The sequence below is a fragment of the Ursus arctos genome, unplaced genomic scaffold, assembly GCF_023065955.2.
Source record: "Ursus arctos isolate Adak ecotype North America unplaced genomic scaffold, UrsArc2.0 scaffold_3, whole genome shotgun sequence".
NCBI classification, from domain to species: Eukaryota; Metazoa; Chordata; class Mammalia; order Carnivora; family Ursidae; genus Ursus; species Ursus arctos.
In genome coordinates this window covers 96,218,458-96,238,739 of record NW_026622985.1, presented here as the reverse complement: position 1 = coordinate 96,238,739, position 20,282 = coordinate 96,218,458, and the positions used below count along the sequence as shown (strand labels likewise).

The 20,282-nt window shown below is 46.7% G+C and overlaps 1 protein-coding gene across 1 annotated transcript; it reads right to left on the bottom strand.

Moving 5' to 3' along the window:
* Positions 1-10,706: 10,706 nt before the first annotated feature.
* LOC113249233 (GTPase IMAP family member 6) lies at positions 10,707-16,474 on the bottom strand. Its single transcript, XM_026490751.4, has 3 exons — positions 16,202-16,474; positions 14,803-14,887; positions 10,707-12,530 (listed from the first exon to the last, which is right to left on the bottom strand). Exons 1-3 carry the CDS (start codon positions 16,373-16,375, stop codon positions 11,737-11,739), a joined length of 1,053 nt encoding a protein of 350 aa, XP_026346536.2. The 5' UTR covers positions 16,376-16,474; the 3' UTR covers positions 10,707-11,736.
* Positions 16,475-20,282: the final 3,808 nt, after the last annotated feature.

The window sequence follows — 20,282 nt, the reverse complement described above, 5'->3', positions numbered from 1 at the left end:
CTGTAGGGTTTGTTAGAAAGATCGGTTCCTTGTGTTGAGTAATCTATAGATGGAGATGCCTATAGAATTCTTTCCAGATGATTGGAAATTTGTTTCATTACAGTTCTACAGAAGGACTCAAATTGTTCCTTGTTGTCTGTCCATTGAAGAACAAAGAGTTGTCTGGAAAACAGAGCTCTCAGAACTCAACTAAGTGAAATGCCAGAAAGAGCGGATGACAGAGAGAAATTCAACACAAAAGGGAACAATGTTTGCTGTGTTCAGAGTATCTACAGCAGCTCTTTGACCAAATTCAATGCAAAATACTTGCTGAATAACCAGTTCTCTCCTTTTCTCGTGAAACTAACTGTTGCTACCACACCTGGATTACTCGCTGCTTTGCAGGTCATCTGCACACGAAGGCCCCTGCCCAGTTGAATTGCTTGCTTATTGTTATTATAATAAAACTTTTCTGTTCTCTCATACTTGTACGGAATTGGAGTCCACCTTTTCTTGAAAAATACCATTGCTCCTTCTTCTAAGAACACAGGGGTGAGTTTCACTTTTTGGGTAAAAGTCCAAGATGATTTGGGAGCTAGTCTTGGTCAACCCTCAAGACGTCTCTCCTCCTTTTTCCTGGAAGATTCCAGCCACATTCTCAAGCCCTCTGCCTGGGAAACACTACATTCTCCTTGGATTCATTCATTCTGAGCTGATACGAATCATGTGTAACCAAGGTTTCAGAGACCTTTCTGGTTTTCCCGGAGCAAAAATTCCCCTTTAAGATATGGATAACTGTAGGAGGTGTCTCTATCCCTTTTCTACTGGGTACTTCTCACCCAATCATTTCCAGGGTTTCCCAAAGCACATTTCCATGTTCCTGGTGGTCATACGTGATTTATGCCAACTCTCCTTGCTCTGCCATCTTGAAATTGGCTTCTCCATGCTCCATGCCATTTTGCCCCAAGGGACATGTAGCTCTTTTTTATTTTCCTAAAACACATGTGAGTTTAGACTGTACATTAAGATAAAATATTTTATTTATTTATTTGAGAGAGAGAGAGAGAACGTGAGAGCTAGAGCTCAAGTGGAGGGGGAGGGGCAGAAGGCGAGGGAAAGCAGATTCCCCATTGAGCAGGGAGCCCAATGTGGGGGCTCCATCCCAGGCCCCTGGGATCATGACCTGAGCCGAAGGCAGACACTTAATCCACTGAGCCATCCAGGTGCCCCTGGATTGTACATTTAATCAAAGGTAGCAATGGCTTGGGATAAGAGAAGCGCAAGGCAAAGAAGCTTATGATTCCTTCTGAAATCGTCACTCAGAGTGAGACAGATTTGATTTCACTCTGTAGAACGTGGGTGCACTTTGAATCTACTGTTTTTATCATTGGAGTTTCAGCCAAAATTCCATTCTGAATTTAACATCCTGTTGTTATGACCTTCTGTAAGCAAATAGTTAATCAAGCCACATCTACCTCCTAAGAAAAAGGAAATACAGGTTAAGGAGATGGGAGGCCCATGTGAAGTACCCTAGAGCAGTGTTGCCCATTTGTCTCTCAGGACAGAAGGCAGATAGAAGGTCCTTGATAAATACTACCATTGTGGTTCGTGCAATAGGAGAATGAGACATGTGGCACATTCCTGTCTCTTGGGTTTTAGGAGTTTATATCTAGTCATCCATGCATTAACATCATAGATTGTTTGACTTCGGGGTAGACTTTATACCATAAGAAAACACGGAGAATCTAGACATAAGTAAAACATAGTCCCTTTGGAGACTGGCTTCACTCACTTAGCATAAAGATTCTGAGAATCATCCAGGTGGTGTGTGTCCGGAGCTTGTCCTCTTTTATTGCCGACTAGGAGTCCACCTGATGGATGCACCACACTTTGTCACTTCTTCCGTACTTAGTCTTACATTCCTAATTGATTTCTCTCCTCTCATTGCGTTGGCTAAAACCTCCATCAGGGCACTGAACGGTAGTGGGTGGACACACTTGCTTGGTTCCCGATGTGTCTTCAGTGATTCCCAGGGAAGTAAGTGAGACGCTCAGCAATAGTAGTCTATCATTTGAGTGTGTGTCATTCTCAGCAAGTGTTCGCCAGCCACTTCATTCTTGAGTGAATAGCTATTCTATTACTTATCATGAATAGCTAATAAATTTTGGGAAAGGCTTTCAAAAATCACCTCTGGGAATAACCTTATGATTCTTTTTCCTTCCATCTATTAATAAGGCGAATGGTATTAATAGATTTTCTACTAACAAACCAATTTTTCATTTCTGTTTTAAATCCTATTTGGTCAGGATGTATCCCATTTGACAATGTGGTGCTGGAGCCAATTTGCTAATATTTTACTTAGTATTTTTGTATGGGTACTCATGAGAGATATCAGTTTATACTTTTATCCTTTTGTACAGCATTTGTCAGGCTTAGGTATCAATTCTGTACTTCTTTTACAAAGCAATTATGGACATTCCCCTTCATTTCCAATATTCGGGAACAATTTAAAGCACACATGGACTATCTGGATGTTGAAGGTTTAGAAGAATTTCCACGCCAAACCACCTGGCCCTTGTGCTACTGTTTAGCGCAGTTCCTGAAAGGCTTTCTCTATCTTTTCCACGTAAATTGGTCTATTTCAACTTTATCTCTCTGGTGGAGACAGTTTGGTGATCTGTATTTCTCTAGGAAATTATCCATTTCTTCTAGGTCGTCACATTTATTTGCAAAGAGGTCTTAAATTTTAAAAATTGCCTCTAATTCAGGGGGTCATCACCTCCTATCATTTTGAAAATTGTATTTGTGCCCCTTTCACTTTTTTTCTTGAAAAAGTAGTTTAACGTTTTTCAACAAACAAGAATGTTAATGTGTTAACTAGTGTTTTGTATTCTGTACTACATCAACTCTTGCTTTTATCCTTATTATTTCCATATTTGTGCTTTCCTTTGGTTTACTTCATTGTACTTTTCTAGTTTTCTCTTGAGGGGGGAACTGAATGGATTTATTTCCATTATTTTTATTGAAGAATTCTTAGGGCAGTACATTTTCTTTCTCTCATCTCATCATATATATATAATATATATATAATATATATATATTCATTTATTTGAGAGACAGCACAAGTGGGGTGGGGTCAGAGGGAGAGGGAGAAGCCGACTCCCCACTGAGCGTGGAGCCTGACGCGGGGCTTGATCTCACGACCCTGAGATCCTGACCTGAGATAAAATTAGGAGGCAATTGCTTAACCAGCTGTGCCACCCAGGAGCCCCAGTGTGCACATTTTCCTTAGCATTGTATCTCTGATATAGATTTGTGGGAAAGGACATGAGATAGGGAAATTTTAAGTCTATTTGTAATTTCCCCTTGAGTTACGACTTGCTTTTGTAGGAAAGATGCTTGGAGCAAGCTCATGGAATTGAGTCCCCTAAAACTTTAAGTCAATTGGTTCTTGTGGAGTAAGGTGGATTGAACTGGAAACAGCTTATATAGCAAAATTAAACCTAGACTACATTTAATATAAAGAGAAAATGTGAAAATTTTAATTTTTCGAGTCTTTCGTAGCTCCTATCCATTACTTCCAGGGAAAAACTATAACTAAATGTTTAATCTTGTTTCAAGCAGTCCAATCTGATCTGTTAAAGAGGCCCTTTCCACAGTGTTCAGTCTCTCTATGTAGGTGACTCCAACAGCTATCCCCCCAGCCACCATGTTCCTCTCCTTCAGTGGGGGATAGATGCCTATGTGACATTGGAGTTTGTTGAGAATGATGGGGTCCCAGTCCTCACCGGTCTCCTCTAGTTGTTAGATGATGTCCCCCATACCTCAGGTCTTTGAAATCCTGCTGGTACCCAACAGGGAGTCCCCAAGCTGGTGCAACCCAGAGTTAATTTCTCAGTTCTGGCAGTGCCCTCTGGGGGGTCCCTTGGCTGGCTTCACCACACTTCGGCTCCTGCTGGTCTCAAATTCTCTGCGGCTGGTCTGGCAGTGACTCTCATTCAGTCCTGGAATATCAGCTGGAGTGTGTTGGGCTGCACATCAGAGAAACTTCCCCTGAGTGGCTTAACAAACAAAGGGTTCAAATTTGACACAACAGGTGGTGATGTACCTCTCCAATGAACTTGAAAACTTGATTTTTGTCTCCTTCCCTTCTCCAGCATCCTTTGCAAGTAACTTTTGTCTCCAAGTAGCAAGACGACTGCTTCACCTTCAGCCTCATGTCTGACTGACAGATGGAAAGATCTGACTGACAGATGGAAAGAAGATAGAAACAATAAGGAAGACAGGATGTTACTTGTATTATAGAAGCAAAGCAAACCCAGAAATCCCCACAGGACTTCTGCTTCTATCTCTTGGTCATGTGGTTTCCACAGCTTCATGAAACATTGTGCAATTTAGCACATCACCTGACACATGACTTTTATTTTTTTTAACTAGAGATTTTATTTATTTATTTGAGAGAGAGCCAGAGAGAACAGCAGCGGGGAGGGGGGGGGCTGGGGGAGAGGGAGAAGCAGACTCCCAGTGGAGCACAGAGCCCACTTGGGGACCCAATCCCAGGACCCCGGGATCATGACTTGCAATGAAGTCAGACACTCAACTGACTGAGCCACCCAGGTGCTCCGACACATCACTTTCATAGGCACAGCTGTAGTTTCATTGGTAAGGAAGAAGGGCAAGGGGACAACACACTCATGAGGAAGAAAGTACGTCATGTGTCGCGTGGCTGAATCTGTCTACACCTCGCTGCACAGCCACCTCGTTCTCACCCTCACGGGAATTCCCCTGACAATCTTCCAACCAAATTTTCATGTAATTCTCAACTCTTATTCATTCTACCCATGAGCTAAGGAAAGGACAAGAAATTAAAACCTTAGAGCCTGAGTCTAGTTCCAAAAATAAGAGAGGTTTATAGCAGACTAAACATCTTACAGATAAACTTCGGATCAACTATTAAGAATCAAATACTGGAAGGCACTGGGGGCCACCAAAACCAGGTAGAAACTAAAGATATTTCTAGCTGTGAAGCAAGAACTACATAGGGTGACACCCATGTTTAAAAGGCTTCCCCCTCCCCCCCGCCATGGGTACCCCCTAGACCACAGCTCAAGAAATGACTGGAGCTCAATTATCCAATATACTTCTTGCTTCCTGAACCCAGAGATGTGGAATTTGGGACATACATCTCATTGCTTACTCTCCTTTCTTCCTCTCTGTTTTCTTTCTCTGTAAGACGATGGAGTATTCCCAACTCGAATTATCTGGACATCTACTGTATAAAATGTTATTGCCCAGCAAATGAGACCTGGATCTTGTCATGGAAATTGGAGAAGTGATAGAATATAGACAATCTGTTCTAAAGAAACACCTTGGATTACAAGGTCACTATCTTTTAACAAAGCCCTATTACTATTTTTTACTGTTAGAAGCTGATTCTTCAGGTTTTTCTCTTTTGTGAAGCATTCACATGCAACAGAGCCACCGGGAAGGCTTGCTAAAGTACAACGTTTCTGATTCAGTAGGCGCGGAATGGAGCCTGAGAAACTGCGTTCCGGACATGCTCCCAGGTGCCGCTAATGCTGCTGGCCTGGGACCAAACTTTGAGAGAGCCTGCCCCGGAGCAAAGATTCTGTGCTTGAATGGGAAAAAGGCAAAGTACTTCAATCATGTTCAAGGCATTTCCCTCGTTCCAAACGTCACCAGCTAGATTCGGGGCACCAAAGACTCCTCCTTTCCAAGATTCTGATGGAAAAGCACACACACAGAGAACGAAATCAAATAGGGCAAAATACCATATTTCTACCAACTGTCTGGGACTCCCTAGTCAAGAGAACTGGAGACCATAGCAGGGACCAGAATCCAACGTTAGAAGTCTTCCTTCCTCTCCCTGAATGGAAGAGAGCTGCTTGCACCTAACGGGGCCATCTGACAACCAAAGAGTTACGGTCTGAGATGACTCAGCTGGACCTGCCAGAAAGAGAGCTTCCCTGGTGCGCATAGAGGATGGAACGAGGAACCAAAAGTGCGGGTCATGTCTGGTCTCCACAGGCTGAAAGGGAGAGAGTACCGTCTGTTTCCTGTCTTGAAAAATGAAAATAATTGAAAAGTGATCAAATGGATGTCAGGTTCTCCTAACTTTCTCACAGTCTGAAGCAGATCAGCCTGCCTTTCACGAGGAGGTAACGAATGAAGTGCTGGCTGCAGAGCGGCTCCTTCCTGAGTGGTAGAGGGACAGGCGCTTCCTCCCCTGAGCCAGAAGGAGGAGGGTCAGCTTGGTGCGGTGATGTCCATCCTGCCTGTGGGACCTCACCCGTGACTTTCCAGAAGATCACAAACTGCTTAGTAGATGTTGCTACTGTGGAATCCAGTTAAGGAACTGAATTTCAAGTCTGCATGAAATGGGTAAGATAGGACAGTACATACAACAGAGAGTACAGGGAAGCCTGAGGTAGTGGGCCCAGAACATTCTCAAAAAGAGCATGAAAGATTTTGGACTTTCTGTGCGGTGGGAATGTATCTCAAGCCAAGTTTCATGAAACCTCCAAGGTGCAAAGTGAGAAACTATTCAGCGAGTGCCTGAGGGCTGCAGGGAGTTTGGTGCGCAGGCGAGAGCAAGGAGGTCTGCTGGCACCCACTCCTGTGGCAGCATGTGACAGCATACTGAGACGCACGTAACTGCTTGGTTTTGTGTTAGAGAGAGAGAGAGGGAGAAAGCCCTGGACCGTGTGTCGGGGAGGGGCAGAGGCGGAGGGAGAATCATAAGCAGGCTCCATGCCCAGTGTGGAGCCCAACCTAGGGCTCATCTCAGGACCCTGAGGTCATGAAAACAGGTGTGACTCTTATTCCATGCCTTGGATGAGATAGGAAATGTTTCCATAAGCTTGGATAGAAGCTGAGTCTCTACATACGAATTATGCAGGGTGGTGAATCCCCTCTTGTCACTGCGGCACCTCGGCTTCGCCCCGAGCGTGCCTTCTCTGCGTCACAGGAAGGAGCCTAGAAGGACGCTCCCTATCATCCGTTCTCCCGTGGGTCCTGGTTAGAGTCTACCAATGAGAGGCACTCTCTCGAGATTTGGAGCACGGATGAGAAGGAAGCCTTTGCAAACGCACAGCATTTGTGCTTCGCTGCTGATGGCCCTGAGAACCGCCTGGTTCGGCACCCGAGTTCGCTTCCCAGACCCCTGCGTTCCAAGCCCTCCCAGGCTTGGGCAAGCCTGTCATTTCCTAGATTGACTTCAGTTTTCCTAATCCAATACTCTGTATAAGTGGTGGGAGCGGAAACATTTCTGGAAACGATCGAAGCCAAATGAAGTCAGGATGCGGGGGTGGAAAAGATCACGAGCTGCAGTTCTGGGGTGCACAGCCTGAAACGTCTCGTGTCTCGTGTCTCGTGTCTCATGTCTCGTGTCTCGTGTCTCGTGCAGGTGCGTCCGTCACAGGACGTTCATGCCAAATACCTATTAAAATTCTCATCTTACAGGCTTAAAAGAGTTTGAAATATCCATACCACTAATCTGATTTTTTGCCCCAAATTTGCAGCATCTCTTCATAGATTTGGGAATATGTTAAGACACACTCAAAATACTATTTGGACAGTGTCTTCTGTCACACCTCTCCTATAGCCCTAAAGAAAAATACCTGCAGCTTTTCCAATTTCAAATCAATTAATCTTTGATATTAGTCAACCGGTCTTGTCTTCTATGGGCAATTGTTTGGTGACTTAGTAGGTCTTCCATATTTTGATAATTTAAGGTTCTTAGGCTTTTCTGAAAATATCCAGCAAAATTTTTCATAACCACAGTAGTCATTTTTTTGACTCTCTCTCCAACTGAAAGTGTTGTTCTTTTTTGTGCAATAATCCGAGCCGCTTTGAAGTAGTTACAAGCTCAGATCCTGCTAAAACTTGTTTACAACTGTTTTGTTGGACATTTAATTCTGGCTCCAGTTCCTAGTTCTATCAATTTTGTTGTTGATCGTTGAGAGAAAACATTTTATCAAAATTCCTATGTGTATGCCTAGAACGTCTCTAAGCACTTTTGTTTCTGGCTGTGCGGGACTGCAGCAAATTGCAAATGCTACTGGTCACGAATTTTGTAACATATTTTCTTCTAGTCCTTTCTGTCTCCCTGTTCCTGTCATGGCGCTTGCCCAGTCATCTCCATTTGTTCTGCTTCGGTGTGCTGCATTCATTTTGTAAAATATTTTGTTTCTTTAGAGCGAGGGCACGAGCAGCGGGAGAGGCAGAGGAAGACGAGAGAGAATCCCAAGCAGATTCCGTGCTCAGCTCTATTTCCGGACCGTGAGACCACGACTTGAGCCATCCAGGTGCCCTGCATTCATTTTCAAGTTCAAAATTTGTCCATATTTGTTTTTAAGCTAAAAGTTAGTTTAGTTATACTATGAATGAAATAATACTCAGTCTTTAAGTTGAATTGCCAAGTATGATGTAGATTGGTGGGACTGTGACTCCTCCTGTCTATAGCGAGTATTCACAGGAAAGAATTGCATCAGTGAAGAGAGATTATTCAAACAGAATCAATCTATTGACATGACCAGCTCAATGATGGGTTTACGTGGAACCCTAGAAACAGTGCGTATGGCCAACATCGGCATTGCATCAGCACTAACGTGTGATGGGAGGGAAACTCACGTCTACCTAAACAACAAAGCTGTGTTTCATGGTGAAATATTTCACACTGCTTCCGTTTTAAAATTTAAATTAAGACTAATTATAATTAAATAAGGATTTAGACCTCCCTTTCTTAGGGGTCCCAACTACATTCTAAGTGCTCGATAGCCACATGTGGCTAGTGGTTACCATACTGAATACTGTAATTTCTAGGAAATAGTCAAATATTTGGAAACCAAACACATACTTCTAAATAATCCACGAATGAGAGAAGACATCACAAAGAATATACAAAATATTCTAAGCTGAATGATAGTGTAAACAATATACAGAAATTTGTGAGACATAGACAGACATGTGTAGAGGAAAATCTCTTTTCTTTTAAAGATGTATTTATTTATTTTAGAGAGGAGGGGGAAGGGCAGAGGGAGAGGGAGAGAAAGAATCTCAAGCGGACTCCCCACCGATGCCAAGACCATGACCCGGGTTGTAATCAAGAGTCAGCCACTTAACTGAATGCGCCACGCAGGCGCCCCTAGAGGGACATTTCATAGCTTTCTATCCTTACGTTAGAAAAGAAGAAGTTTTAATAATTGATAGGCTATTGTAGGTAATATGTTGTAGAGACTCAGGATCTTACTATCTTCTGAAGAATAGTGAGCTTGTTTTAGCAGGCACTTCAACTGCCCGCAGATCACTGTGGCTTTGGGAAAGCTTGGCGTTAGGCATCACCAGCAAGGGATCACGTCAACCTTGTTCTTCACTGGGGCAAATCCGTTTGTCCCGATACGGTTTTTACACCTAAAGTATGACCCTCTCAGTATTTCAGTGGAATGTTTGATGAACTAGAACCTCGGATTGTGTCTTTGCTGCCATGGGCAACTGCTGACGTCTGTGACATCTCTTTCAGGCTTCCAGAAAACATGTCTCCTGGACCTTTTGGGGATGACAGTTCCCTACAGTGCCTGCCTGCATTTGGTCACTTCCCAGGGCCTTCGAACAATTGTTGTAAAATTATTATTATTTTGTATTTTCTACATAGTTTATCAAGTGTTATTACAGGAGCAGTGGGAGCTGGAAACCTCCTCTGAGTCTTTAAACAGCTGCTCTGACCCACCAGGGAGGAAACAAGCTTGTAGGCACTGAGATCTTTTAGTGGCCCAAATCTCCATCTTTCATGCTTTGCTCTATTGTAGAGATGTTTCTAGAAAGGCACAAATTCTAAAGGTGGCTATTTTCATAGCCTTGGCCAAGAAAACCCTCTGTCCTCAGCCCACCCCCACCTCCACCCACATCACTTTTTTCTTCTTGGTACGTAGACTGGAGTTTCCAGAACATACCCACACATGCCTTCCCCAGTCTGTGAGGCCCGGGGAGTGACGGTGGCGGAACATCTCTCTCTCCTCCTGAAATGTGGTGGGAGTTTTCTCCCCTGATTTTTAATCATACAGGAGAAAAAACCCCACTGTATTGGATACAATTAAAACCAATCCCTTTAGGACTTGACATGCTTTGAGTGACTTGCCATTTAGAGTCACTGAAAGGCTGTCATTTGGTCAATGCTTATATTTTCTGTTATGAAATATAACTAAGCCAACAGTTAAAAGAAGAACACTTAAATTAAAGAAATTAATCTTCTGATGGAATAGCAATTGATTTTAGTTTTTACTCAATAGCTCTGATGCTGGGAGTCTATTCACTTGGAAGTATGACGGTCTTGATCCATTTACCATTGAAGTGGTGACCAATTCTTCCAAACCTGATGGAAGACAATTGCACCTGGAATGCCCATAGGTTCTTTCCTGATGATTGCACTAGTGATTTAACTCTCACGTAGAAGAATGAATGTCTGAGAAGAACAAAGGAAATACAAAAATGTAGACTGAGGAGGAAATCGGGTGTGCCATACTGCACTCAAAGCCTCTGTAATCAAATCGACAGTGTATTCATAACAAAGGAAAAAAGTAGAGGACAAAAATGGAATTGAAAATCCTGCCCTAGGTCTTTGGGAATATGAAAGTTTCTTATATGATAAATGTTGTGTTTCAGTTCACTGGGAAATGGGCATATTTAATAAATGGCTCTGGCACAAGGAGTATCTTTTATTTTTGAGATTTTTTATTTATTTGAGAGAGAGGAGACAGGGATAGCGAGAGAACACCAGTGAGGGGAGGGAGAGGGAGGAGCAGACTCCCTGCTGAGCAGGGAGCCCCATGCAGGGCTCAATCCCAGGAACCCCGGATCATGACCTGAGCTGAAGGCAGCCGCTTAACCCTCTGAGCCACCCAGGCACACCCACAAGGGCTGTCTTACGTATGCACTCAAAATAAGTCTCTGTCGTGCCTTGAGACACTTTTCTGAATCTCCTAGCAGAAGAAATGCTCAAGCCTTCTTAGGAGTCCATTGAGTCTAGGGAACGTGGGTGTCATGGTGTCTACACTGGGAGACTGCAGTCCATGGGCATCTGATAGCAGAGAATCTCCCACCAGAGGACAAGTGTCCAGACAGACCCAAGGCTGTGTCCTCTGATTTCTGATTGCCCTCCAACACTATCTCCCCGACCTCCATTTCCCACCTGCCCCAGGAGAAGGTAGCTAGAGACCCTCTGGTGCACAGCTCGAAGAAAGGAAAAGAGGAGCTATTGGGAGGCTTTTGTCCCCCCCCCCCCCCCGGTCTGCTCCTATTCTGTTTCCGTCAGTTGGTCAGACTCCCCAGAAGCAATAGAACCCCAAAGCAGCTGAAGGGCACCTGAGGCACATCGTGTCCTTATGCAGTCAGATGGCCAGAGCCAGACCCCCATCCTGCCTGCTTCTCCAATCCCAGGTGACTTCTTAGGGACCCTGTCTGTAGGAACAGCCCTCCAAAAAGACACCCCTGTGTTGCAGATGTCTCCCTGTCAATGAGGCAGGCTACTCCCCGCAGCGTTTAAGTCATTCAACTGCTTCCTTTGCAGGCTCCCCAGAAGGGAATGAGGGCCCTGGGGCGTGAGTTGGGAACTGGGGACCGTACCCGCCTCTCGCCGCATCAGACACCCCCAGGAGCCCGGGAAGGCCAGGGACCCCCAGGGACGGAGAGCCCAAGGGGCAGGATGGCAGCAGGCTCCAGGGACTGAGGTCCAGCGCCAGCTCAAATGGGCGTCCTCTTCAGCAGGTGTCTGTGAGCCTTCTCGAATTCCTTCTGGAATTGGCACAGTCCCTCCAGCAGGGCCTCCTGCAGGGGCGCCCCCTCAGAGCCCTGCCCGATCCCAACCTGCGTGTCCCGCGCGTCCCCAAGCGGGCTGAGCTGCGGGGAGCGCCGGTAGGCCGGGTAGCTGTAGGGGCGGCCCTCATTCTCCCACAGGACCACATTGACCATGTCCAGCAGCTCCCGCAGCTGCGCCTCCTGCTGGGCGCCGGCCGCTGCGTTGTTGAAGGCGCAGTGGCGGCGCGCGCACAGGGCGTCCAGCTGGGCCAGGTGCTGGTTGTCCGTGTCGCGCACGTACTCCTCCAGCGAGCCGCCCTCCAGGTCCTCCTTGCGCGTGAACACCAGCACCGTGTGCGCCAGCACGTCTACCCCGAAGGCCTCCTGCAGGCGCCGCACGGCCTGCAGGTCCTCGTCCGTGAAGCGGCCCAGCTGCGTCACCAGCAGCACTGCGTGCGGCCCGGGCGCAGAGAAGGCCATCGCCTCGCAGATGGCCCTTGACGCCGCCTCTGGCCAGTCTCGCGGGCCCAGGATGTCGGGGGTGTCGATCACCTCGAGCTCCCGCCCGGCCCAGCCGCGGCTGCCCCGCTGGAGGCTCAGGGTCACCGGTCGTGTGCTGACTTTAGACTCGAACTCTCTCCTGCCCAGGATGCTGTTTCCTGTGGCGCTTTTCCCACTGCCCGTTTTCCCCACCAGGAGCAGCCTCAGTGTCCGCGGGCTCTGTGGGTCCTCCCCCAGGCCTAGAAGTGGGGGGACAGAGCAGAAGGAGCTGGGGTTAGGGCTGTGCGCACGCCAGGGGGGAGCTGCGGGCTGGGCGCCCCAGGTAGGGGGGCGTGAGGCTAGGACCTGGAGTCTGCCCTGGAGGGCTGCGGGGGCTCTCGTTCTGTCTTGCTTTTTTTGAAGCTTTTTAAAAAACTTGTGGTAAAAATAGGATATAAAAAATACATGGCATAAAATTGATCATTGTATTCATTTTTAGGCGTGCAACTCAGTGGTGCTGGGACATTCACAGTGTTGTGCGGTCACCTCCACTGTGCATCTCGAGAATGTTTTCATCATCCCAAATTATAATTATATTTGCTCTTCTGGGCCTGGCTTATTTCACTTAGCATAATGTTTCCCAGTTCATCCATATCGGAGTCCGGGTCAGAATTTCCTTCCTTTTGAAGGCTGAGTAGTACCCCTAGTAGGTATCTGGCACTGGTTGTCGATTCGTACACACATACGGACATTTGGGCTGTTTCCACCTTTTACTGCTGTGAATAGCGCTGCCATGAGCATTAAGGCGCAAATGTCTGTCTGAGTCGCTGCCCTCAATTCTGTTGCGTATCTACCCCAAAGGGAGATCGCTGGGTGCTGTGGTTTTGAAACTCCTTCTCAGGGCCCTCTCTTCTCACCCAGATGGGAATTAGCCCAGCATGATTATGGGACCCTGGGCTTTGCCGAATATCCCTGATTGCAGATCCTTCTCAGTGAGAAAAGGAAGAAAAACAGCGTGTGTCCTTTGCGTCTATCTTCCCTCTGGGGCAACTGACCGCATCACCTTCTTTAGCTTTCCCAACGGAGAATGTTGGGAGTGTGGGAGCACCTCAGCCAGACCCTGGCTCCAAGCGCAGAGGCAGTCTGGGTCCACATGCTTAGGCAACAGCCTTACAGTTTGAGTGGGACGTTCTCCCCCGGCAGAATATCAGAACCCTGCTCTGAGAGAAAAGACTTGGAGATGCCAACTTCCTATCGAGAAACCCAGTGTCAAGAGTCTTAGATCCACCTGGGCCTGAGGGACAGGGAGGGAGTTCCCCTCTGCCTTTCAGATCCCAGACCCAGAGCACATAGAGAAATGCCAAATCACAGCTGGTGTCCGAGTCTGTCCCCCGCTGAAGAGAGTGACGTGTCACAGTGTCGGAGCCCTAAGCCTCTGAAGGCAGGATCGGCATCGTCCTCCCCTGACTCTGCTGGGCAAGGACATGTTCTCTGCTGCCCGCCTTGCTGCCATCTGACTGAATGGCTCTGGCTCCCTCCAGCTCCCCGCAGCTGGCTTGAAAGGAATGTGGGTGAATGGATGGGAGTGTCAAGGGAGCAGGGAGGTGGAATGTTCCTCCCTGCCCTCCTCGCCAATGCAGAGCTGGACAGTGACAGCAAGTCCTGTCTGGGCAAGCCTGCAGCCAGAGCTCACCACCGGACTTGAAACCTATCACTTGGGCTCTGGGGAGGATTTTTCAAGTAATAGTTCACCTTGGCTGCTGCAAGAAAAGGTAAATCAGGTGTCAGCACGTCTATTGGCAGTTTTCTTATGTACTTTATTAGAAAGGCTCTCTCCCGCTGGCTCAGGCCATTGAGGTTCATAGAGAAAAAAAAACCCAGTTGTGTTAAAATACAAATGAATCACAAATACTTTCTGCTGGCCAGGAAAATGGGTGGATTTCCAGCATTCCCAGATTCTGTCTACCCCGGTCAATGGCAATGCTGAGCCCTCGGAAATTCAGCACCTGACCCTGATGCAATAGCTTTTGGGGGGACAGAACTCCTTGAGAAGCAAGCCCAGTTCTGAGGCAGCGGTTGGCCGACGACATCCTGCTTGTCCCCGTGGTGCTTTGCAGCCCATACGACCCCAAGGGCTCTGGGATCCAGCCAAGTGCCTGCACAGGGTCTGTTGGCTTCAGAGCCTCAGGCCCGGGTGAGCCATTTAGTCACAAGACCATCAGCGCATCCTTCCAGAGGACGAAAGCCCAGGACACACAGACCCTTTTCCTTGGGCCTGGCACAGAGATATAGTCCAGGGGGCAACTGGCACGGTCTTTCCCCTTCCTTCCGCTTGCTCTGCCTATCGGGGAGCTTTCCCTCTTATTTGGCTGCCGTAAAGAAGGGCCCCAAGCCAAAGGCCCTTCGATGGCGGCCCAGGTGGGCACATCTCTGAGCGGGATGAGCCCAGCTGCCTGTCCCAGCGCACCACCTGCTCTCTGAACGTCCCCAGCCACACCCCTCTCAAGGTCATTTCTGCTAAAAGTGGTTTACCTCCTAACATGTCTCGTCTAGGATCCTGACACAGCGTTCCTTCCGGACTGTCCGCGAGAATATGTACGTATTCTTCTTCCTCTGCCTAGAGAAAATCATCATATGTCTCATTAGTTTTTCAACAGACTTTTAAGAGGCACCTGACTTTTGCATTGGTTTGAGGGGGAGCGGCCTGAATGAGGAGAGGGAGGAGGGGGTCCGAGGGGACCCCACTTTCTTTGCTCTCCTCTCTCCCTCCCCCCACCACTGTGGTCTCTGGGTCACTCTAAGAGAGTTCATGGAGAAAGGTGAACGGCCCTGCCCACGCAGGAGCAGGCAGCATTCGGTTAGCCAGGGACCCGGAGCTGTCCTGTGACGACAGAAAGGAGCCAAGAGCAGAAGCAGGTCTGATCCTGGGTCCTGAGAGCAGTGGAAAGATCTGGAGGGCACGGGCAGGAAGTTGTGGCGAGGGGCTGGCATGGTGTGGCGGGGGGAGTCATGGGGGTCTTGGGCCAATAAGCGCAGTCCAGGCCTGAGCTTTGGGGAAGGCTCGGCAGTGAGGACTGCAGAAGGCGAGAGGAGGGGCCGGGTTCTGAGCTTAGGGTGGCAGGGAGGGGCCTTCAGGGTGTGGGGCAGAGTCCCGCTGGGAGCCAGGGGACCTCGGTGCTCATCTCCAACTGCCTTCAGTTAGGATGGCCACCCTGCCTGGGCCTTAGTGTCCCCATAAGTGTGAACGCTGGGCCTGAACTAAATGTCCCCGAGGTCTCTTCCCCTATGAGACTCCAACACACTTTATGACATTTTCTAGAGTAACTCCTCGTCCTCCTTGCAAAGTAGGGCCCTGTCCCTCCAACCAAGATCGCAGCACACACCCACACTCACAAACACACACACTCACAAACACATACACGCAAACACAACACACACCCACAAACATACACACACACAAACACACACACCCACACTCACAAACACACACACACTTACAAACACATACACGCAAACACAACACACACCCACACTCACAAAGATGCAAACACACACCCACAAACATACACACACACAAACACACTCACAAACACACACACAAACACAAAACACACCCACACTCACAAACATGCAAACACACACTCAGAAACATACACAAATAGCACTCACACACATACAAATATATAAACACATATAAACATCCACACAAACATAGCACATCGGCAAACGTAGGCAGCACACACACCCACACACAAACACACACACACATCACCCACACTGTACCCATACACTCCCAAACACAACACACACTCACACAAACACAAAAATACAACACACATGGAAACATCCGTACTCGACACATATACACAAACAACACACACACACACACGCGCGCGCACACAGACACGCTCCCCCACACACTGGGACTTACCACTCCGTCAGCTGTGGGGCGAGAGGAGTGGCAATGTTCTCTGTCTCCTGGGGCCGTGTGCTCTTGTGAATTCTTTGTTTTTCCTTTTGGGGCCGACACATCGGAGGCTTCTGGGGACCTTGACTGGAGGAGGGAGAGGAAAGTGTCCGCGGCGTATGAATAGATAGAGGACATGGCTTATAGTTTTCAGCCACATGGGATGAGAACGCTCAGCTGCAGCACTGCCCTTGAAAGAGCAGCAGTCGGCCGTGGAGGGGGAGCAGGAAGTGAATGGGAACCCCCGGGCCGGCCCCCCCTCAGTCAGAAGACGTGCCTTCCGCATTTTGTCTGTGGTTTTGCTGGTATGAACAGGAAAAACAACAACACCACTGTTGTTATTATTTTGACCTGCACGAGGACAACTAGATCTCAGAGGCTTAGAAAGAAGCAGCAGATCCTCCAGGAAATTTTGTGCGGGGGGATGATTTTTTACAGATCTCCCTTTTGTGCGAGTCCCTGCTTCCTACACACACCCCATGCCTTCACCATCGTGGCAGATGCCTGTCATCTCCTCTTCCCTCCTTAATTCCAACTTCCTTTAAGTATTTCCTCTCAGGACAAGGACTGGAACGGAAGCACCAGCCCCTGCCGGGTCCTGAGTCACCCGTCCTCAGCTTGGAGCTGCCCACCATCTCCACTGGGCCTCCAGCCACTGGTACTGTGGGCCTCGGGACTTGTCAGCTGCACAACAGTTGAGCCAACCCCTTAGAATAAATCATGTAGCCAATACTTTATAATAAATCTCTTCATGTATGTGCACACACACACACACACACACACACACGTCTGACAATTCCAAAATCTGAGTCGTATCTGAGTCTGGTTTGCTCACTCTGTGTCTCCAGACTGTGCTCCTTGCTTCTATACATGCCTGGGTGCTGACGTGCCAAGCTGGACGCAATCTATGGGATATTAGGAAGTGACGTAAGTAGGGCTGTAGCACGAGGTTGTGCGTTCTTCTGTCTAGGAGTCGGGCTGTGTTCATGTTTGCTCTACCTGTAGGTGCAGAGTTTTCGGTTTCCTCCAGTACCCCTGCCTCATTTCACTGTTGTCTGTGGGTTTCCCTAAGAAGCCCTTCTTAAATAGAGTATATGCCGGGCCGTTCTTTCAGCTTTAATTCACTGTTTCTACACCGAAGCCCTGTCGATGTGGGGGCACGAATGGGTGGGGGAAGATGACCTTGAAATTAAATCTCCCTCTCTCAGTGGGTCTGTGATGGGCTGTGATCATCACAATTTATTTAGCTTTTCCTCCGCCATCCCCACTTTGGGTGAATCAGGTGATCTGGTCACTTTCCACCTTTTCCTCCGCATTTGATTCTAGGCTCTCTTCTCTCGCCTCTGCTCTTGTTTTGACGGACAGCTTTCCTGACTTGACGCTTCATCCCACTTTTTTTCTCTGGAGCTGCTGTGAAGAGCTGGAATGAAAATGCTTCTCTGGGAAGGTGTTCTCTTAATAAGAAGATTTTGATAAGCATTTTGGAGGTTTAATGGAGATTTAGAGGTTTAAAATGTTCACTATTAACACTCTTTTCAATGTTTAGAGGAAATATACCCTAACACCATAAAAGACAAATAAATTGCATGTATAAAAAACCAAAGTTGGATGTAAAATTATTATTATTTGTAAATGTTATGATTTTATATCTGGAAAAATCAAGAGGATAAACCAAGGGGCCCCTGGGTGGCTCAGTCAGTTAAGCATCCAACCCTTGATTTCGGGCCAAGTCATGATCACAGGGTCCTGGGACTGAGCCCTGCATCGGAATCCCTGCACATGCTGGAGTCCGCTTGAGATTTTCTCTCTTCCTCTCCCTCTGCCGCTCCCCTTGCTCACGCACACTCTCTGCTTCTCTCTAAAATGAATAACGAAATCTTTAAAAAAAAGAATAAACCGATAAGCTCCTATAAACAATAAGAGAACTTAACGAATTGATGAATGCAAAATTAAATAAAAACCATAAGAACTGACTAACATACAAACAATAGCCAATTAGGTGTGACTCCTTGATTTAAAAAATAACAACAAAAAGTAAAATGCCTAAGAATAGAATTGAGAATTGTGTAAAAATTCTATAAAAAGGAAACTTCTGAGGCTATGGAGCAAACAGAACTCTCACGTGACATTTGGTGAGAAGGTAAATTGGTAGAACCCCTTTGGAAAAGTCTGAAAATATTCAGGAAAGCTGAATATTACACATAGTCGATACTGAGATCTCCTCCCCGGAGGCACACACCCAGAACACATATGTGCCTCCTTTCCATGCAAGGGAACGCCTGTGATATTTATAGTGGTGGCACTCAGAATAGCAAAAAAACTGGAAACAATGGCAGTGCCCACTAAGGGGTAAGTGTTCTCACAAAGAAAGAAGGAAGGATAAATGATAACTGTGTGAGGACGTGGATATGTTAATTAGCTTGATTGTGGTGAATATTTGGCAATGTATGCCTGTATCAAATCACCAAGCTGTGTACCTTAAATAGATATAATTTTTATTTTCCAATTTATTTTATTTATCAAAGTTATACCTCAGTAAAGCTGGAAAATAAAATACAATCGATACATTCAAAGCACTCCCTATCAGAATACCATCAACGTTTTTCACAGAGCTGGAACAAATAATCCTAAAAATTTATGGAACCAGGAAAGACCCCAAATAGCCAAAGGAACGTTGAAAAAGAAAACTGAAGCTGGTGGCATCACAATTCTGGACTTCAAGCTATACTACAAAGCTGTAATCATCAAGACAGTATGGTACTGGCACAAAAACAGACACATAGATCAGTGAAACAGAATAGAGACTCCAGAGATGGACCCTCAGCTCTATAGCCAACTAATCTTCAACAGAGCAGAAAAGAAGACAGTCTCTTCAACAAATGGTGTTGGGAAAATTGGACAGCCACATGCAGAAGAATGAAACTGGACCATGTTCTTACACCATAAATGAAAATAGACTCAAAATGGATGAAAGATCTAAATGTGAGACAGGCATCCATCAAAATCCTAGAGGAGAACACAGACAGTAACCGTCCTTGACCTTGGCTGCAGCAACTTCTTGCTAGACATGTCTCCAAAGGTAAGGGAAACAAAAGCCAAAATGAACTGTGGGGACTTCATCAAGATGTGTCATAATAGGGGCGCCTGGATGGCGCAGTCGTTAAGCTTCTCCCTTCGGCTTGGGGCATGATCCCAGCATTCTGGGATTGAGCCCCACATCAGGCTCTTCTGCTAGGAGCCTGCTTCTTCCTCTCCCACTCCCCCTGCTTGTGTTCCCTCTCTCACTGGCTGTCTCCGTCAAATAAATAAAATAAAATCTTTTAAAAAAAAAGATGTATCATAATAATAATAAAAAAATAAAAAAGATAAAAAGCTTCTATACAGCAAAGGAAACAGTCAACAAATCAAAAGACATCCGACAAAATGGGAGAAGATATTTGCAAATGACATATCAGATAAAGGTCTTATATCCAAAATCTATAAAGAACTTAGGAAACTCAACACCCAAAGAACAAAGAATCCAGTCAAGAAATGGGCAGAAGACATGAACAGACACTTCTCCAAGGAAGGCATGCAAATGGCCAACAGACACATGGAAAAATGCTCCACATCCCTTGTCATCGGGGAAACACAAATCAAAACCGCAATGAGACACCACCTCACACCAGTCAGAATGGCTAAAATTAACAAGACAGGAAATGCCACATGTTGGCGAGGATGTGAAGAAAGGGGAGCCTTCTTACACTGTTGGTGGGAATGCAAACTGGTGCAGCCACTCTGGAAAACAGTACGGAGGTTCCTCAGGAAGTTGAAAATAGAGCTACCCTATGACCCAGCAATTGCACTACTGGGTATTTACCCCAAAGATACAAATGTAGTGCTCCGAAGGGGTACCTGCACCCCAATGTTTATAGCAGCCATGTCCACAATAGCCGAACTATGGAAAGAGCCCAGCTGTCCATCCACAGATGAATGGATAAAGAAGATGTGATATATATATATCAGCTATCAAAAAACTGAAATCTTGCTATCTGCAATGTCGTGG